The sequence below is a fragment of the Streptopelia decaocto genome (assembly GCF_964273445.1).
Source record: "Streptopelia decaocto genome assembly, chromosome: 5".
NCBI classification, from domain to species: Eukaryota; Metazoa; Chordata; class Aves; order Columbiformes; family Columbidae; genus Streptopelia; species Streptopelia decaocto.
Window position 1 is genome coordinate 61683352 of NC_138659.1, and position 21100 is coordinate 61704451.

Genomic DNA, 21100 nt, shown 5'->3' on the forward strand with positions numbered 1-21100 from the left:
TCAGTTTATCAGTTCAGACAGCAAGAAAATAAACAGTGTCTGTCAGAGGTTAGCAATAATCCAAGTATTGGTGAGCTGATGTTTGCAGTGTAAATAGTTGAGTTGCAGCCTATCCTGGTACCTGTGGGGAATTTTGTGATGTATGGAAAGTGGGAAATATGAAAACTGCCTCATAGGAGGGGGGTAGAGAAGAAAATTATATTCCCTTTCTGAAAGCGTAGCTCTGATCCTCCTCTTCTCCCCTTGCAGCCGAGCTCACCTCCGCCTGTGTCTAGAACGCTTAAAAGTTCTGATACCGCTAGGACCAGACTGCACCAGGCACACCACGCTTGGGCTGCTCAACAAAGCCAAAGCACATATCAAGGTAAGAGCTGCTTTTCCCAGCTGCTTTCGGTCTGGGTTGTTGGGAAGGGCCATTCAGTGGCTTGCTCTTGCTGCCTAGAGGTAAGACTGCTAAAGGAGACTAACACCTTTCAAAAAAATGAAAGGGCAAAAGCAAGTAAGCCTTGCCCTGTTGGTTAATCATTTGTCATCTCACTACAAGCCACATTATTAGAAGAGTTCATAATGAACTCCATTAACTGCAGAAATGATTGATTTGGAGAGCAGGGGTCTTGTTCTATATTGTGATCATTCATTGACAGCTGCATCTCATTAGAGGAAAAACATACCTACTGTTGAGAGGCTGCATTTCGATGGGAAATAGAGCTTTTTTTCTGATGTGGTAGCGAGTTTCCACTGCTGAAGCATTAGCACAAACCACAAGAGTGTGAGACAGGGTTGGCTCGCTGAGGTTTCATGTGTGAACCTGCCAGCTAGCCCAGCGCTCTTCTAGATTCACTTTTGGCAAAGTGAAGCATGAAAAGAAAATGCAGCATTGTCAGTATCTGGAAGAAGCTGAAATACTTTGTTGCAGGTCAGAGTAGCGGGAGGGAAGAGGAGGGATGGCGAAGGAGAAAAAGCACTGTCAAAGGCACAGAGTTTGCCTGAAATGACTCCTCCTTATGCAATGTGCTTGTCATAGGAACCAACGAGCAGCGTCCTGGTAGATTTCCCAGCTGCGATCAAAGAAATCTGTAGTAGGTTATGTAAATCACTTAATGAATAGAAAACTGTTTCTGAGAAATGCTACTAAACCATGCAGCAAGGAACACAGAACTCCCAGAGCATGTTTTTATGTTACAGTGGGTCATAACAAACTGTGAATTGGTTTGGTTAAGGGAGTTGAGGCCCCTTCATGGACAGATTTGGTAATGCAAGTGGCTGAACTCATGCGAAGTGACCCACAAACTGCTACAATTCAAATTGCTTCCCCTGGAGAGGCTGTCCTCAGAGACTTTTTATACTAATGTGTATGATTTATCAGGACTTGGGAGGAGGAAAATATATGAGGAGGTGGCATTGTTCTTGGAGAGTGTAACTCAGCTCAATTCAGCACTATTTTGCAGCTTAAATCCTTCTGGGGCCTGGGAACATGTGGAAAAAGCAGGTGGCTGGGCAGTGGAGGTGGGATGGAAGGCGAAAAGGATGAAACTAATTGATTCTTATTTGATCATGGCAGAAACTTGAAGAGGCTGAGAGGAGAAGCCAACACCAGCTTGAGAACCTGGAACGAGAACAAAGATTCTTGAAGAGAAGACTGGAACAACTACAGGGTCCTCAGGAGATAGAGCGAATACGAATGGACAGCATCGGATCTACCATTTCCTCGGATCGCTCGGACTCGGAGCGAGGTGGGTGTCACTGAACTAGCACTGAATCCCCAGGACTCTGCAAAGCAGCGGCTCGAGATTCATCCATTTCTTGTCTCCCAGCTGACCCCTTCGTATGGCCTTTGGTATTTAGGCACACACATGCACATACACACAGACATCCATATATGTATGAAGAGTTTAGTATCTAATTTAGTCTGGAAGAAGCAATGCTATGTCAACTTGAGCTGTTTTCTGTGGCATTTAAAGTGACCTGTTTCTCTGAAAAGTTCTCTAAAATGCAGAAGCATTTGTTAGGAAAAATGATGTGATCACAAGATGATAGCCAAATACCTGATGGCAAAGTTGAGATATCTGTTATGTTCTTTGGTCTACTGAATCTTTTGGTGACACAAGGAGGAAAATCTAAGATATTAGTGGGACTGGAATGAGTGTTGCAAAGCAGCATCCAGCTTTTCATTCTGTATTTGGGTCATGGTATAACCAAGGTACCATGGTATAACCAAGCAAACTGCCTCTTAAAATTCCTGGAGTCATTCTACACTCCCCATCTTTTTTTTCCCAAGCTTCCCAGAGAGTTCGTCTTCTCAGTTAAAACTGGATAGAAATGATCTGAGTGGCTAACTGAAATTATCTGAGTTCAGATAATTTTATTATTTTGAATATCTCTGCTGTGGAGAGATACTTAGGCACAATAGATGGTTTGATATTTATTGATAGACCCAAAGATGCTATGTAGTTTGGGTGGGAGTCTGTAGTTTAAAAAAAAATAATCCTGAATAGTATGGGAACAAAGATGTCTGGTTACCTAGATTTCTGCTTACTGAGTGTTTCTGAAAAATACAATTTATGTTTTAAAATCCACTGAGTGTCTCTGAGAGTAATCCAGATCCCCATGCTAATGCATCGTGATGCCCTGAGTGGTACCAGCTTTGACAACATGATAGCAAGCAAGGAGCATGTTTCAGGGTAACTTCATGCTCCATTTTCTCTCCTGCCCTCTTTTTCCTCTGTTTCTGCTTGTTTCCATCACTGGGGTAGTAGAGCTCTGAAGAAACAGTGGAACAAGCTCAGTGTGTGGGGTGTCCTGCCTGCGTTGACAGTGTGGCCTGCACGCTGGAGCAGTCAAATCCCTTTGCCAAGTCCCTCAATAAAACTCTAAGCTGATATCTGGTCTTTGTATAAATCATGTCCCCAGCCCGTCCTGCCAGCCTATAGCTTCATCCCTGACTGGGGGAGACCCGGCAGGTCGGTGGCTTGAAGGGACATTTGGGTCTGGTGCTAACCTATGTGCATTTCTTTTGTTTTCCTTTTTAGAAGAGATTGAAGTGGACGTTGAAAGCACAGAGTTCTCCCATGGAGAAGTGGACAATATCAGCACAACCAGCATCAGTGACATTGATGATCACAGCAGCTTGCAGAGTATTGGGAGTGACGAGGGTTACTCCAGCGCCAGTGTCAAGCTCTCGTTTGCTTCCTAGAACCAAGTGAGACAACAGTGCAGGGCGAATGATTTCACTGGGGTGATCAAACTGGGTCTTAGATGCAAGTATCCTCTTTCAGAAATGACATATTGACAGCTAGTCCTGGAGACACATGTATATAAAGCTTTTTGGGCAAAGGAAGCCTCCACAGAAACCCACATGTGTTTATTTGATTGTGTTACCAATCCCAATTCCTGCTGGCAAAAAGTTAGACCAAACCCTAGTCCCTTTGAAGTCAGTGAAATCCATTTGTTTCTGTGGGACCTGGATCTAGACCTTAGCGATGAAACACTTTGTTTTGAATTTATTTGTTTGAAAGAGGATACTAGAAACTCATCCCTCTCTTTCTGTCGTGAGATCTGAGAAATGTCACAATTTCTTCTATTGCATTCAGGTTGAACAACCTAGTTTAGGCCCTTCTGAAGAGCTTTTGTGGTCCTAAAAGGACCATGTCCTACAATTTATCACAATCCAATGCTGTCGCAATGTACTAGGAAATCTAAGAAGGCTGACGTAGCCTAGAAATAACAACGACAATAATGATTAAGGTCTCATTCGGTGCCCAGAGAGAGAGGGGCAGCAAAGAGAGATGTTCAGGAGAGAACACCATTCAGCTCAGCTTTCTGTTGGACATCATTTAAAAAGCAAGTACCTCTGATGCGTGGCTAAAGCCAGGGGTGCACGCTTGTAATCTACCAGCACATCGTGGGCTGTGTCACACGCCTCAGGCTGTGACACCCACGGCAGATCTCCCGGTAGATGGTGCTCGTACGCGGGCACACGACCAGCTGAGGACAGAAAGAAACCAGCACATCCGAGAGGTGATATGCCCGAAAGTCATGCCCAGATACTGAGCCACTATGACCTTTTTATTTGAAGAGATTTTTTGATAAACATTTGTAAATGTGTTGGGAGGGGAAACACCCCGAGTCTGATGTGTCTTTTTAGAGCTTATCCATATGAAACCTTAGATGTCTTTTATATGAATTTACGCCATGAAAAGATCTCTGTTTTGATGAAGCACTTGACCCAATGAAATGCAAAGATGCTTTTTTTGCCGTGCACACAATGGATGAAGGCTGTGCTAGCTGGAAGAGGCCAGGTTTGGTGGGGGTTTCTTCGGTTTTCTTTTTAGAATCATTCCCTTTGCTGACTTTCAAAGTTCCAGTCCAGTAGTTAACCTAGTTAAGCTCAGCACGTCTCTCATGTTAATGTAACGTTTTGACTGCACGTCCTGTTCCCAAGGGCCTTGCCATCTTACCTGTGCAGGTGCTGTTAAGAGCTATTATAGCAAATGTTTTCTAATTTTCTCGGAGATGAGCATTCTAACCTGCACTTTGAGGGCTTTGCTTTTTTTATTTTTGTCTTTTTAATGGCCAGGATTATTTTGTTTTCCAAGTTTTAAGAACCTTAATAGAGTCCTCACCTATGGCATTGTTTGAAACGTTGTATATCCTTAAGTAATTTAACTACCCCTCATTACTAAGAAAAAAAGAGGAAAAAAAATGCTTTATAAAATTCATAACTTATTGCTGATTTGAATGGGTTGTTAATTTCAGTTCTTTAGATTTTATTTTATTGTTTTACGTAGGGTTGGGCAAAAAGAGGTAAAATAAAATAAAAAAAAAATAAAGACAACTATATTTAGCAGTGCAGTGGAATTGTGTTTAAATGTTAGCATATGGTCCCCATTAAAGTAGCACTTTAACGCCATTAAACATTTCTGTATCTGAAATGAGTTGTGTTCTTCCATCTTGCTCATTCGTATCACTTTAGCCAACCTTCTGTTCTTCTTGTGCCCTTCGATCCTGCAGTGGGAAGATCCTGAGTGAGTCTGCTGTAGAGTTTTGCATTATGATAAGTTGCCTGTGTTTAAATATTCTGATGTTTCCCCCACTTTCCTCCAAAATGTGTCATCCCCTGTGAGAGGCATAACACACTATAATCTTTCCATGGCTGTAATGAATGATTTCTGTGTGGTTTGGGTTTTTAAAATTAATTTGCTTACTAAATCTGGATCAGGTTGCTGTTGTGAAATCTGTTTTCCCTTGCGTGTGTGTAATCCGGTGGCTCTGTACATCTGTTCTGCTTCCTTCGGGGGTGACCTGGCTGAGTGGGACTCTGCCATGGACTGAGTTGAGCTCTAGGTTAGCGAATGGAGCCCAAGGGTTTTCAAAGAAGAAATGCTGCTTGGATTGATATTTGGGGTCCATATAATCTCTGAATGACACAAGGTGTGGGACAGTCATCTGAGTGGTGAGAAGTGGGAAACTTCAGCTCTAGCAAGGCCTCATTTATTTATTCATTATTATTCTCCTCGTAAGTGTCGACCACTGGCAGCCCTGGTGCTGAGCGGCTGAATACCAGTGGGATTCACTTATTTACAACCCTTTTTCTGTAGCTGTCCCAGCATGTCCTCCTTCCTGTTATTCCTGTTTGTTTTAAATGGCCACTTGTGAAAGAAATACCACAGCAGAGAAATCCTGAAGTTCAAGGGGTGGGGAATGGCTTTGCTCTCCTGGTTGGGATAAAACAGTGATGTCTCTGTGGTTGGAATAAACATATCTGAAATGTTTGCTTGGATGCTCCAGAGCCAGTTTGACATCTCCTCCCCTTTCTAGTGTTGTGGCCTTGAAGGGGTCTGGGTATCAAGTGCAAATACAATGGGGACGATGTACAGGAGGTGAGGTTCCATCAGCTGCTCAGCTGGCAGCGCTGGGGCGGACGGGGAGAGGACCAGGGAGAAAACAAAATTTAGAGCGTTTATGATAACAGCTACAGACAAGAGGTGGTTTGCTCTGCTGGAGGATTCTTTTGGCAGGGCTTAGCAGACTTCAGCTGGGGCTTGGAGAATTTCTTATGTGATGGAAACACCTATTTCTGGCTTTTTGAGGTTGCTCTGCACCGCTTTATTACTGCACTGGGGACTCTGGCTTTTTCTGTGTTGTTGCAGCTCATGCAGTCTGTCATGCTCCTCACTTTGCTGTTTGTTGGTCTGATGTGTTGTGCTGACACAGTCAAGATGACTAATCGGCTCAGAGAAGTTGCTATAAATTACTTTTAGATGATTGTACAGGCCAATTTGTATGGTTATAGAGGTCATCAGTTAGATGATCATAATAGTTCCTTCTGCTTAAAAATGTATGAATCTCCCTGTTGTGGCAAGCCAGAATAGTCCTGTGTGCCAGATCTGCTTAAGATCATGTCCATTTTCAAAGTATCACCAAAATTTCTACTGGCCACCCTGAAATCTTGTAAAACAGAGCGAGTATCCGAAGGTGCAAATCCAAACCCTCGAGGGTCAGGTGTCTCTTACCCTTTGGAAGCTGAGCTGGTCCCTCACACTGCTGAACTGTAAGAGATCCAGTACAGCAAGTCACTTTACTAATTTTTCCCCAGAAAAATACTCACAGAAACTTTCTGTTCTGTCCAAACTCTGCCTTTAAAAAAAAAAAAAAATATATATATATATATATATATATATAATTCATTCACCCCAAAAGATAAAGACACCCTGTGTGGGTTCCCAACTCTTGATATATTTTAATCCACAACGGTGTGGGATTTGTGCTGCTTTCAAGGCCTCATTTTACTCCTTTGCAAGTAGAGAGTAAAATGAAACACTTCACTCAAGTCTTCGTCTTCTCTGTGTCCTGAGGTGTCTGCCCACCATATTAACTGTAGTTTCATCCAGAACAACACTTCTCTCACCACATGGTAATCTGGTACGGAATCACGTTTTCCTTTCATCTTTGCAAAATAGCGTGAGGGTTTTTATGGTTTGTTTTATGGGTGCTATTGTTTTTCTGCTTTATTTTTGTGTTTGTAGGGTAAGAGAAGCCCTAAATCTATGATCTGCTTAATTTTACAAGAATAATACTACTTTTCCTGTAAAAACAGAATTGGATGTGCTTTCCCTAGGCCACTTGCCCACCCACTACACACACGTGCAAGCGGCTCCCTCGTAAGCTCATTCTATCAAGTCCTCCCCCTGAAATTAGATCCCCAGCAGGGCCTTTTGCTACAGACAAACCCATTAAAACCACCATCCAGCATTTTCCTTCTTTTGACACAAGCGTATTACACAGTGTCATCTCGCGTCTGCAGACGAGCTGGAGATGACTATCTGGCAGCATTTGTCATGGTTATCATCCTGTGGCGAGTTGTCACTTGAAGGTCATTTTAATGTCCGTTCCATTAGAGGCATGTCAGTGACGGAGGTGGTCTCGAATCCGTCTGTCTCAGGAAATCTGTAGGTCAATAGGAATGGGGTTAACCACACAGACCTGTCGTTTGCCAGGTTTTGCCTTGTGTTTTCTGTTTGTTTGTTTGCTACCATCTGTTTCTGGCCTCTGAGCTCCAGCCTCCTGCTTTTCTGCTCTTTGTTCTCTTTTACTTGCTGCTCCCTGTATGTAATCTGTATTCTGTGTTGCCCTGTTGAAATGGGTGAAACATTTGGCTTCAGTCACGTGCACTAAATGGAGTCTGTTTGTTTGTTTGTTTTTCCCTTAGGATCATAAGCTTTTGCTGGTTTGTATTTTCTGACACCAGGCATGCGTCCTCGGAGAGAGAAACTGGGGTTGCCTCCTAGAAGATAGTGGTAAAACCCAGGACTTTGTTCTGAGGTTAGGGAGGTGATAACAATGAAAAGTCTATAAATAACAGAGTAAAGTCTAATTGTTTTTTCCTGGGGCTTTGTCCTGTATACAGGTTCTCTAGTGAATGATAAATTCTGTGACCTGATAGTGACTGAAACTCCTCTACAGCTGCAATTCAGTCAGACTTGTCCTGGGGACCCTCAGGGAGAAGGAGCGCATGCCTCTTCCTCTCTGTTCACCAGTCTGCACCAAATATTTAGAAAATACTCATTTGCTGTCAAATTTGCTTGAAATTGGCCAATAGATCTAAGTGATGTTTGGGAGGATGAATGAGAGATGAGAGCGGTTGTCTGCATACACACTGTTTTCCTTTGGAGCAATCTGTTATAGAAAGGCAGGTTGTTTAGTTGGGGATAATGCACAGCACTGACCTCCTGCTTCCCTGCTCATTTCCTTCTGAGAAGAGGAAGGATCTTTAATTATTAGGCAGAAGAAGAGATGACAATTCTATGGGTATTGGTACTGCGGCTGTGGTACGAAATATGTAGTATTTAGGGTTTCTGTTGGGTTGTTGCTATGACTAAAACTAAAGAGTTGTCTGTTAAGCCTCATTGCGGTCCTGAACGTTGCAGCAGGGCTGCGTTCCAGCAAGGATTCATTTTGATCTTGAGGGATGTTGCAGTGTCGAAGAATTTAAAGGCTTTTTATGGTAGCTGTAACATTGTGTTGCTGGTCAGAATGCGCACAGACCTAGTTCGTAGCTGCAGCTGGGCTACCAGTGCTGTAGCTAGGGCTCGGTTTAGCCCAGGCTAGGGAATTCCTGCCATTTGACCCCTTTTCAAAAATACTTGTCTCAAAACAATGAATTGGTTTTGATCTCCTCCTGAAAGGCTTGATGGGGAAATAAAAAGGCTCTTTCCTGTCCTGGACTGGTGGACAACTGTACAAAACAGTACTCGCCACCTTAGGGAATACCTGTTCCGTAGGGCTGCTAAAAATGTCGGGTTTAAAACTGAGCATCCCTGTTATTGCTCACAGAGAACTTACTTCTCTTTGGGAAGTTACACCGTCCAGTCTAGGTGACAGCAAGACATTTTTTGTCAGCATCCACTATGGGAAAGCTTTGCAGTTCTGTACAGAGCAGAGAACCGTTGCGAGGTGAGTTCAGCGCAGAAAGGTAATAGCTTTGCAACAGGAAATCCTGTGAGTGGTCTGTATAGCAGGGCCTTCAGCTCCAGGCTGGAGTTCTGACATGTCAGTGAAGTTGATTCATCAGGTTGTTCGTTAGCAGATCACTAACTGTACTTATTCTGCCTGCCGAGAGGCCCAGAAGTCAACGGAACGTAAGTTCAAGTTGTCTTCAAAATGTTCTGTTGTTACTGGGTTACTATCTATTCCAGGTAAGGCATTTAAGAAAAATATGTATCAAAACTTTCAGTATTTCTTTGCAGTGCCCAACAGCAGAGTTAGCTCAGCTAAGTTCATTAGGCAACCCTGGTTATAAGAGGTAACAGTAAGTAAACAGAAGTGTACCAGTTTTGCTGAGTTTTTTTGGAAAGGCTCAGCAAAAATGACAAAGTCCATGACACCCACGAGTTTTATCTCAGGCTGGACTGTCTGTTACCATAAGGGAGGCTGATGTGCCCATTGTGTTCCACTGACTCACTGCACCTTTAGTCCTCTTCAGGACTAGTGAACAAATAGCCCTGTGATGGACCATTTATTGTATTTATTACATCAAAAGCTGAGCACATGCAGTGCATGCCAGCTATTGGAGAAGTCTGTATTTTCTTTTTGAAAAGACAGGTGGAGTTAAGAAAAGCTCACATGGCTTCCTGAAAACTTGAAGATGTTTCTTTTGGATAGTGAAAGGGAGACAGGATCTCTGTGTCACAGCCGTCCATGAAAGACACCAGGTGACCTTCCCCACCCTGTCACTGTTGCAAGACGTTCACCTATTTAATGTCACTACTCACAGTTGTTGCTCTAGGGTGCAGGCTCTAGTACAAATTTCCCTCTCAAAGAGCCATGGAGTCAGATTATTTTATTCTTAAGAGCTTTTCTATGCAAAAGGAAATGTAATGTCCCTGCTACCAGTGAAGATGAGGAATTACACAAAATCCACTTCGTCTTGCAGTGACTTGATTCACTTTCATGTACTACATTCCATCCAGCAGATTCTATACTTACCGCCTTCCTGATCATTTACTGGCCCCCCACCATGACTACTTTTTCATAACTTGGTCAAATGTATCCAGCAGATTTTAAACACTTTATTTAATAAAAGTTAAAACATACAAAACTGAAATTAACACACTTTGTATTCATAAAAATCATCTTCTCCCATTATAGGGAGAACCTTTTTCTATGTATGGATTCTAAACTACCAGTTGTAGAGTTTAGCTTGAGTTGTGACTCAGATAACTGATGGACATTTCCACCAATCAGTGCATCAACAATTGCTGACGTGACCTGATCTAGTTAACAAATTACAGAATGAGCTACATTAACATAATATACAGGGAAATAATGGTCAGGGTTAACGGACAAGAAACACCCTTTAATGGGGGAAATAGCTGATGTACTCTTGTCCATTAACTCAGCCCTAGATTTTACAAAAATAATATCTACATTGTATACAGGGCTACCCATTAACTTCTTTAAACACGTTACAGGGTCAGAGATGGCACCACTACCGTGAGAGACAAGTAACAGAGGAAAACAGATCACATATAAAATACAAGAAAGCAAGAGCTTTTACACTTTCCTGAATAAACTTGAAGGGGCTCAGCAGCACTGTAATACGGCTGAAGTGACAGTAACACTAGGGCCAGTCACTTGTTTAAGGACAGAAACTTCAGGCAAACCTGGACTGATGCACAACTAAGCAGGATCTCGGCCTTTGTACCCGTTGTGCTGCAGTTGTGCGTGAGGGGATGGGGGTGGCCCACACAAGCTGTTCCCTGCACTCCAGCTCTGTACCATCAAACCTGCAACATCTGCAAGAGGGGAGATGATGGCTTCTGTCCAAACCATTTCTGTTCTCGGGGAGGGGTGGGTATTTTTAAATACGGTTCTCTACTTTGAAACGAGTCAAAATAGCGTGTCCTATGGGTTTCTGGTTACATTTGAATAACCTCCTATGAAATTTCAATGAGTATTAAAAAAAAAAGGCAAACCAACACAAAACAGCAACTCCTCTGCTTAACTTGTAACACAGGGAATTCAGACTTCAATTAAAGCCAGATTTATTGTTCCTAGCACATGAATCCTCATTAGTAGTAAAGATCCTGCTGGCCATGCTCTGCCCCCATTAACTGCTGTACAGATCGATCTTCAGTGGATTTGTAAGGGAGGAATTTAGAACTTCTCAGCAACTCCACGTGACGTATAAGCTGTGATGGAGTCTAGTGCTCTCTCGGAGCTGCAGCAGCTCTGGAATGCTGAGCTTCGCACTGGGACTACAGAAACAAGAGGGGCTGTTAAGGTGCCATTTTTATCCTACCACCACTTTTCTTAAGGAAAAAAACCAAACTTCCACTACTAGTATGAATGGAAAATTCCAGACATCAAAGGTGCAGATAACCACTGCTTTCAGAGGGACAGGTAACAGCAGTTCATGAAAGCCTTTACCTGCAGAATGTATTTGAATGCAACTACAAAAAGTTTAATGATGGGGGGGGGGTGTCAAATCAATAGCTGGAGATTTAAGGCTCACATCAGCTGAAGCCAAAGTGATGGTGACAAAATGGACTACTCCCTATGTGCCAACAAATAATTTACTTTTAGAAAAATATAATGATAAAAAGATAAGTGTAAAGCCCTGCAGAGATGAAGCTCCACCTTTTTCCTCTGTTACTGAGGCATCAAATGCCTGACATTATATTTAGAGGTATCTTGATATTGTGTCATAGGTTTGTCTGCAATTCCACATGTTCCAACTCCAACTTTGCCAGTTACGCTCTCGGGGGAAGCAAAAATACTCCTCTTGACCTGCAAATGAAACGGAAAACACCATTTCTGAATAATTACTAACTGGCTCTTAAGAAAAAACTAAGCAATTGTTACCATTTTAAGTGTTTCAATACACTCACCTTCTTATTCTACCGACAGGTGCACTTTCTAAGGGCCAGCTCATGTTACCAGCAAGTGAGACAACAGAGCTGGGAACTTCCAGGTACCCAAGTACTGGATGTGACTGCAGTACTCAGAACTTTGGGTCAGGCCAATAATAAAATTCACTTTCTTCATAAGATGATATCTAATAATAGTTCATAAAGAAGCCTGAAGTTTCCCACACTGTCCAGCAGCTCTTGGTCAAGCCATGATAAAAATGAAATAAGGCTTTAAAGTGTCCTTGCTACCTTTTTTTGCACTATTATTGCCATTCCAGGGCAATTGTTTAGCGCTGTGTCTGACAGGTCATAAACACAGCAAGAAGTCAGGCCTGGAGAATTAGACAGGCCCTCAGGTTCTAAGGTCCAACAAACACCACCTGGCAACTAACAGTGAGCTGAGCACACGCTCAGCCTCTAAAGATGAGCACAAAACCAGGCCTTTCACCTGTACAAAATAACCACATTGCACACTTCAGAATCCCAATGAACTCCCCTTAAAACCACTTTCTCCTCTCTCCCAAAGTACTGCACAGAATTCTACACCTCCTTGTTACTCCCATACAGACAAAAGTCAAACCAACCTGGCCTTTTTTGTTTTTAGAATAGGCTCTGTTGTTAAACTGTTGCCACTTGACTTTCTGGTCCTCTCTTTCCTGTTCAAGTTCTTTAATCCTCTGAGCTTTTTTCAAAGCTTTCTTCTTTTTATACTCTCGTTGCTGGGCTATCATCTCTTTTCTGGAGAGAAGAAAAAAAAGACATTTTATGTTTGTGCCTTTTCCTGTAAGAAACTAAAACCCCTCTAAGACAGACAAGCACAATAGTTTTCCGTGAGTAAATGACTAAACAAAGCTTGTAAATATCCTCCACTTCTAAGAATAAAAAAATAAAGTTTTTCCATGCATAAGCATTATGTTGCTTTTAAATATGTGGGCGTAATAACAGCAACCACCACCTGATTGAGACCATGCCAAACACAGCAACCCATGGGACTGCAAGCAATTCGCTTCTGAAACATAAAAGGTACCTATCAGCACTTCTACGTTTTAGAAACATCTAGGGTTTGGAAAATTTGAATAGCCCATTCGAGTGAAAAGCCCAAACTTTTCTGGAGGTCTGCAAGACTCTCATGCTACCAAGTATTGGACAGGAATGCGAGGAAAAGAACAAAGATGAGTTACTTTAGTAAAGATAAGGAAGTTCAAGGAGTTGATCTATGCAGTGCCCCTCAGAGAAATCCCTTTGGGAACCTTGCCTATAATGAACTCAAATCATATCGCCTTTTTTCCCCACTCCAAAAAAAAATGGTCTCAGCCCTTAAAAATACCTTCCTGTGTTAGACACAGGATAGTGTGTACAGCACACCTGCCCTGCAATGGGGTCAACACAGCTGTCCCAACACAGGGAGGGGGCAGAGGCCCTTTGTGCTGGTGAGTATACCTGTTCCTGTTGTTAGCCAAACCACAGCTCTGAGAACAGCCTGCACTCAATCTGGGCTGAAACTTGCAGGCTCTCTGCTCTCAAGGAAAGAGTACACATTTTTTTCATCTACTGCTTACATACTTTATACCTCGAGATAGACTTTGTTTTACTCAGATTATGCTATCATGTTATCTTGCCAGGATACATAACACACATGATATCGGCCACAATAATCTACCAAACATTATATGCTAGATTGATTTAAGATCCTTTTTCAAGCACACATGAAGATATTAAAGAGATATAAAATTTAAAAAAAAGATACATTCTATTTCATTAACAAATTTTTATAGCTGTGGGAGGAAAAACAAACAAAAACCCAGAAAAACCACAAAGCAGCTTTCAGACTTAGCCTGTGTGTTGCTTACTTGGACATAGGTTTGTTGCCACTGTCCTCTTTTGCTTTTCTTCCCTCCTCCACAGGCTTGAGGTTGAACAGAGGTGTAACTTCAGCGTTGCCATACCCAGCAAATGTGATCGCAGCTGTTCCATTCTCCTCATCTATTTCTTCAATCTCAGCTTCATAACACCTGTAAAGATATCATGGCTGTAAGCATGTGAGTAAAGCTTTAATACTCAGCCTTTCAACACCTACACTGTCAGCCAGCTAATGGCATCAAGTAAAAAATTTGCAAATATCAGCCTTCATTTTCAGGGTCAACACACAAATCAAACCAAGAGATTATTTTCTTAAGGTCAAAGAGGAACAAGTACAAAGACTGGAAGCTGCTGTATTTGACCGTTAGCATCAAGAAGCAAAGGCCTCACAGTTATCAGGACTAATGATTAATGCTGGGGCCAATCTAATTAGATATCCTGATTTGGTTCTAGTTCTGGCAGGTCATGGGATTGGAAAAACAAACAAAGCAACAAACAAACAAAAAACCCCATAGAACACTGCATTCACAGCACACAGCTGTCAGGGAATTCACCGAGTAGTTTTGGAAGACGTTAGTTCACAAGAGCAAAGCTTTAGTTCTGTTTTTCTCCATATGAAAAACAAACAAACAAAAAAACCCTGAAGCTTTCAAAAGATTCCCTCTTCAAAATTAAGTTTTCTTATTGATTTAAAATAGCAATTTTGAAATTTTAGCAGAAATCAGTCAATTTCATATTTATGTGTACGAAACACTTTGGTTGAACTGACCTCATAATGGGAAAGGGGAAAAAAAGACAAGCGACATTTCCAAAAATATTTAAAATAAATGAGTCTAAATTCAGAGCAGAAGGATACATCTAAAGCAAACAGAGGAATAAAATGAGCCGTTTCATAGACAATAATCCAGTTCACATTCACTAAATTAATTTCTTTTGCTATTCTAGTGGGCCGACAAAATCTTGAGTTCAGCTAGATGAAAATACATGGAAACCCAAACTGCATGAGGTAAAAAGTATTCATCTCTAGCTAGCTCTTCATGAAACACTGCTCACTTTAGAAACGTTGCAGAGGAAGTAAAGGATTAAAAAAAAAAGGCAATACATTTAAGTCCAATAAGATCCACTTCAGTGGACACTCTGGCACACTCTTCCCCAAGCTCTGGTTCTCTAACCCAGCGATCAGAGCAAGAAGAATGAACCAATGGTGACCTAATACAGTAAAATTCCATTTTTAAGTTCTTACACAAAAGTATTTTACTTATTAATAATCTGTGACAGAAAAACTGTTCACATTTAGGTTTATTTTCTACCTAGGACATGAATAGCTACACCAAAATCTCTGTGTGGTTACTACATTGTTAATAAAACCACATTCGTTGAATAGAGTTTCTCTCTAAGTGAGAATGATTGGGATATTAGTCCTGCATAAATAGTAATTTTTTAAAAGTTGCAACAGTTAGACATTTTTGCAGTATGGACAGTAATTTTAGAATGTTTATTTCAAAGATTATGAAGTCAGAATGATCTGCTTGGGTTCCCAGAACTTCACAGGCTAATGTAATGGAGATTAAAACCAAAAGGTTGATTAATTCCGTATTTACCTTATACAGCTAGTAACTTCATAGCCAAAAACCAGCATTTACAATATAAAAAATAATTGCCAGTTAGAGGCACAAACTGAAATACAGCAAGGATTTTTCTTGATAGCAATCAATTACATATATATGAATGCAATGACAAATTATGAATTATACATCCTGAAACCTTTAGGAAAGACTGCTCTGACAGGTCAATTCATGAAAGTCTGCCATGTATTACATGAGCAAATGGTAATTTACCAAAGCTACCCTACTTTTATAAGGCTAGTGACAAACAGGGCATTTCTGGAAAGTGACTCCACATCTCTCTGTTTTTTTCTAAAATACTGACCTTTAATAAAGCCTGTACCAGAATACCTACTATCATATTTATTTCTTAATTTCTTTTTGCTTTTAGTCACCCTAGAGGCAGTTCAAACTGAATGAAAGTCTCTTACCATTGAACTATTTCATGTAACTGTTAGAGAAGTTTTCTACACTTACTGTCCATCCTCACTCCATATTGCCATACACCTGTCCCCAACCTTCCAGGAGTGACTGGGCAGAGCAGAAGCAGAACTGTCAGAACTTGCAAGAGTTTCCGAAGGTTGTGTTGAAAGGAGATCTTTGGTTAATTCTATGACTTCCTATAAAAGACAAAAAACCCACAAAGAATAATTTTTCAGACTCTCTTACCATACATATTTTTACCCCAAGCTTACTGGTTTGGTTTTTTTTGAAGTTACAATATTAAATTCATAGCTGATGTAAAGTGGACCAACTTTGGTTTGGTTTTTTGATCATTTAACTAAACTCATTCATTGCCAAAGCAGACAGAAATATGTATGGTCCTCACTGCATTGTAGTGAAGTTACCCATGCCCTCCTCAAAATTTCAAGAAGTAGCCTATTATTTTCACAGCATTTCTTTCTACATTAATTTATCCATAACCACAGCCAGCCTCCAATAAAAAGACAAAAAAAAAAAAAATCAACAGTGACTGTACACGAGGCTGCATGGGATGTTGCTTATTAACCAAAAAAAAAAAAAATTAATTAAAAAAAATAATCACAACACACGTGTCAGAGCAAGTGTTCAGCAGGACAGTGCTCTGAAGACAAAACATGAAGGGACATAACGCTTCTATTCTCTCTCTAGCTGGGCAGTTTATTCCCATCCCTTCCCATTTGGGACTGGCTACATTATATATAGTAATGTCTAAACCACACAACAACTACCAGTATAATTGCAGCATTTCTTAGTGATTAAACATTTATCAGTTTACTCAAAAATATGTGAAGCACCCAGAGCCAGTGTGGAAGAGTTCCTTCCAAGACTGCCACTCTGTCAAGCCCTCTCATTTACAGAAGGCACTCAGGTGCATGGTAAAGAAATTTATTTATTTAAGTCATTTCGATATAAGTGTTTGTTTTCCTCTGAATTCACTGATCTCAAGTTTTCAGGTCAGGCACCCCCCTGCTAATACAACAAGACAAATAACAAAATCACAACTTTTTTACAGTTCCTTTAAATACTATTCATTCACAGACAGGAACATGCAAAAGCCCCTCCCCAGCTTCCTGCCAATGTTACATTTTTATTCTGTGCAATCAAGACCATTGTTTTTCACTACTGTTAAAGAGGAGTCAGCACCTAAAATGCCATTTAAACTTTCTGTATAAGGGAAAGCAACTCTGCAGTCCTTAAAAAGAAAAACTCTCCAGTTATTTGAGTATCTCACCATGAACTATTGTCACTCTCCTAACTAACAGCAACTATTAAAATTAAGGTAAAGCTACAGATAAACAATGTTCAGTTGATGCTCAGCAAAGCCTGAACCTTCCTCATGGTTTCACATCCCAGTTCAGCTGTGGGCACACAAAGACTAGCTTGGGACAAAACAGTAAAGCAGCTCTTCTTTATTCCTCAAGAACCTACAGGATCCTCAGCAACTGCCAAATGTTAATAAAACAAGCTGATGTGCATTTCTGTCTGATAAACTATACAACTGGCATGTATGGCCGAACATTACGCTTCTGTTGCAGCTGCTAATGTCTGAATTTCTACCACCTTCCTAACAAAAGTTCTGTTCTTTGTTTTAGAGGAGCTACTAGTTAATAAGGGCAACAGTAAGCACAATCAGTAGCAACTGTAAGCACTGAAACATCCTTACAATTACTTCTACTACTTAAATCTCCATTTTCCGTAAAACTACAGCTGAACCAGAACAGATTTTGATCGAGCTACCTAATTTGAAAGCGTCCTGCAGAACATCTAGCATTAGCCTAATTTTCCCCTCCCGGATGCAAAACCCCAAACTATTCCTCAACACATAGACAGCTGTATTCTGAAAACCCAAGAGGCAGCACAGTTTGGAAAAGGTATCTTATCTTGGCAGGTCAAACACAACGCATCAGGCACAAGCAACCTGAAAGTGTGTTTCAGCTATGTTGACTGCCAGTAATACGAAACTGTTGACCTGTTCTTGCCACATCCATAGATGGCTTATTGTAGAACTCAAATGTGAATAGTTTCTAACAAGGATTCTTTGAATTTGATAAAAGCCACATACATACCAGGCTATAAATAGCAAACTTTTGGTAAACATCTTTATCTGATATCTACATATCATAGTGCTAATCATGCAGAATAGAAACAGTAATTTTATTGCAACCCATGGGACAGTTCTAAAGTCTTTAATGGAATAACCCATTCAAATAAAATTTGTGAGCATGTGTTAGACTGCTACAGCAGCTCAGTACAGCCACATGGGCTGAACAGCATGGCCTGCTGCCACATCCCGTGACCCAAAGGTGTGACCCGCAGAGAATACTAGTTAGAGCTTGCCAAGGCTTTTCCTGACCAACTGGTCTTTACAAAGCCAGACAAAGCTCTACACTCCAGAACACAACACCCACAGATATAATCTCCAATTACAGAAGATGACAGCTGCCATCAATTCTATTTGATGCAAAGGTAAGTTGGGTCCTTGGGTGCACGGACACCGTCCTAAAAGCACTTCAGTGAAACAAAAAGGGAAAAGCTACATATTTAGAAAGACTTCTAATATTTATTTAACCTTTTACTCAGGAATAAACTAAGTATACCAAATGCACTAGTGCATCACTATTTCTGATAGAAAAAATGTTTCAATTACATAGTAACAATCTTTTTGAACAGAGAAAAAGCTATTTAGTTGGGACACTGAAGCATCGAACCCATTTTTACAATCATTAGGTTGGCATATATTAAGTCTGCAAAACATTATGTCATTTTCAAGGTGGAACATATGGATAGCAAACCTTTTGGGGACGAAAGTGTAAAGATCTTCCCCATTCTGTGCAGAAAGCTTTTATTAAAAAGTTTGCAAGTTGTCCTTTCACATCAATGATCTCTGCATATCAAAGCCGAGGTCGTGTTGGTATCGGAAATATCATCCCATATGGGTTTTGCTGTGCATTTTAAAAATATAAAAATATACACATGCTTTTAACAGTGTACAACAAAGGACATTAAGATGATCTATAAAGTGCCTTGTGGGCACAAAGCCTTTGTAATTTAAAAGGAATTCTAAAGATCACTGATTTGAGGCACTACTCGCACTTTGGTTGAAGCATCATTTTTATTGCTGTTATTTCCATAAAAACAGTGGTTACTAACTCTGGGTAGTTTGATATGTTTTTAGATCCAGAAGCTAAAGCAATCCACAACAGAAATGAAGCAGCATCTTGCACTCTCATGATAAATTTTAACAGTACTGCTGGTTTCGTATTTATATGCCAATGTGTCTTTATATGCTCAAAAATCTAAGAGACCACTTATCAGCTTAAAATTAGGCTAGTGGTCTTCCTGTCACCAAACAATACCTTAAGGACCAGAAATTACTTTTAGCTCTTAAGAATGCGGTATGTTCTCAAATGTTTAAAAAAAAACGCAGATGGTAAATGAAGAATACGACTCTTTTCCTTTCTTATAGAAAAACCTTAACACCATCAAGGCTTAGATGTACAAGGAATATTGAACTACACTCTAAAGCTTTTATCATTGCAAATCCAAGTAACAAACAAACAGATTCTCGATCAAATGATTTGACAACTCAAAAATAAGCAGAAAGTTATAATGTTAAGCCAAATCATCAGGCTTCAGCATAGTAAAACCAACAAAAAAAAACATTGTTTTCTGAGAAATGCTTTAAAAAAAAACAATAAAAGAGACAGTCAAGACAGCACTGGCATATCTTTCATCACTCTGGCTAAGTTTTTAGCAGATCAGTTTGCTATATAAATTAGTACATCTTTTTCACTAATCTACATGATAAGTTTAAAATAGGCCACATTTTGTGTTTTTGCAAACCATCCCTACCATAACTGTATCAAAATACGCAAAAAAGAAAGTAATAAACCACAAAGCATATATTTTTACTGCAATGCAAACATTCAGGAAAGCTGATACACTCGCAAAACACCCTAAAGTTTCAACTGCTCATACCCTCAAGTTCTCACCTGTAAGTCTTTCTTCAGTTTTAGTAAATCTTCATTTTCTGCATTTCCAGATAAGGCAGCCTCAACCTGCTGAAGCTGAGCTTTGTAGCTAGCTAACTGCTTAGCAAGGTCTTCTGACATCTGCAAGAAACATTCACACACACAAAAGATAAAACCAACAGCCTTGCTGCTTTTTAATCAGCTCCTGTGGAGCAAGTAAAGTGGAACTGATCAATAAATAACACGAAAAGCTGCTACTGAAGTATTAAAAACACAACTCACTAACTTTCAGTAACTCACTATTTGACTAAAGATAGCCACTTACCTTAGTTTTGTACTGTACAACTACTCCCGAGCAGTATATAAAACAGAAAGCTTAGACATGCGCCTGTGTGCACTGGGAAAACGTATCACTTACAGTACACGGGCAGCACAGCCTTCAAGCACCCTCGGAATCACCCACGTCTTTACAGAACTGCCGCGCACTGCGGCTTTTCCCCTCCGGCTGCCCCAAGCCACGGTCTCCTTCACGTTCGCAGCAGCGAAATCCTCCTGGGACCCAACCGCCCGGCATCAGGGCCGGCGAGCCCATTCCTGGGCCACCCGTCCCTTGTCGGCCCGAGCCGGGCGGCTCGGGTGCGGCGGAACGGCTCGGCAGGCGGCCTGGGCCCGGCGGACAGGCCCAGGCTCAGGCCTAAGCCGAGGCCTAGATCCAGGCTACGCCAAAGCGTAGCCGGATGAGGCCGCCGGGCGGCGGAGCGCGAGCCAGCAGGGCGGCGAGCAGCCGCCGGCTCTCACCTCGGCGGGCGTGCGGGGCCCGTGCCGGCCGGGGGCGGGCGAACGGCGCCGCTCTGGATCCCGTCGGGCCGCGGCGGTTCCGTCTCCTTCGCCGCAGACCGGGAGCGGGGGCGGGGGCGGGGCAAAGGCCGAGCGCGCGCCGGCGCTCGCGAGAGCCTCCCCCACACCCCGTCCGGTCACGTGCTCCCGGCGCGCGGCGCTGGTTGGCCGAGCGCCTCAGCCAGATCACGCGGCCTTCGGGTCACGTGCGGGGCTCAGCGGGGCCGGGGGGAGTTGCCCGTGCAGCCTCGCGAGGCTGCGGGGAGCGCGCAGGCGCGCGGGGAGCGCGTGAGGGGGTTGTGAGCGGTGCGGTGTGCGGTGTGCGGTGTGCGGTGTGGTGCGGTGCGGTGCGGTGTGTCTGGGGGAGGCTCAGGGGAGAGCTCGTTAGTGTTTATCAGTATGTAAAGGGTGAGTGTCACGAGGATGGAGCTAGGCT

General features: G+C 41.8%; 2 protein-coding genes across 3 annotated transcripts in view; one reads left to right on the plus strand and one right to left on the minus strand.

The window, feature by feature from the left end:
- Positions 1-4931, plus strand: part of MXI1 (MAX interactor 1, dimerization protein) — a 56248-nt gene extending 51317 nt beyond the window's left edge. For both annotated transcript variants that reach the window (XM_082053269.1, XM_082053270.1), the window contains exons 4-6: positions 250-364; positions 1562-1733; positions 3030-4931. In XM_082053269.1, coding sequence (XP_081909395.1) covers positions 250-364; positions 1562-1733; positions 3030-3193 — 451 coding nt within the window. In that variant the 3' untranslated portion in view covers positions 3194-4931. The remainder of the gene's footprint in view (positions 1-249; positions 365-1561; positions 1734-3029) is intronic.
- Positions 4932-10045: 5114 nt separating this feature from the next.
- On the minus strand, positions 10046-20789 carry SMNDC1 (survival motor neuron domain containing 1). The gene is made up of 6 exons (XM_082054642.1): positions 20626-20789; positions 19849-19968; positions 15851-15993; positions 13760-13921; positions 12494-12647; positions 10046-11787 (listed from the first exon to the last, which is right to left on the minus strand). Exons 2-6 carry the CDS (start codon positions 19966-19968, stop codon positions 11650-11652), a joined length of 717 nt encoding a protein of 238 aa, XP_081910768.1. The 5' UTR covers positions 20626-20789; the 3' UTR covers positions 10046-11649.
- Between the last annotated feature and the right edge of the window lie 311 nt (positions 20790-21100).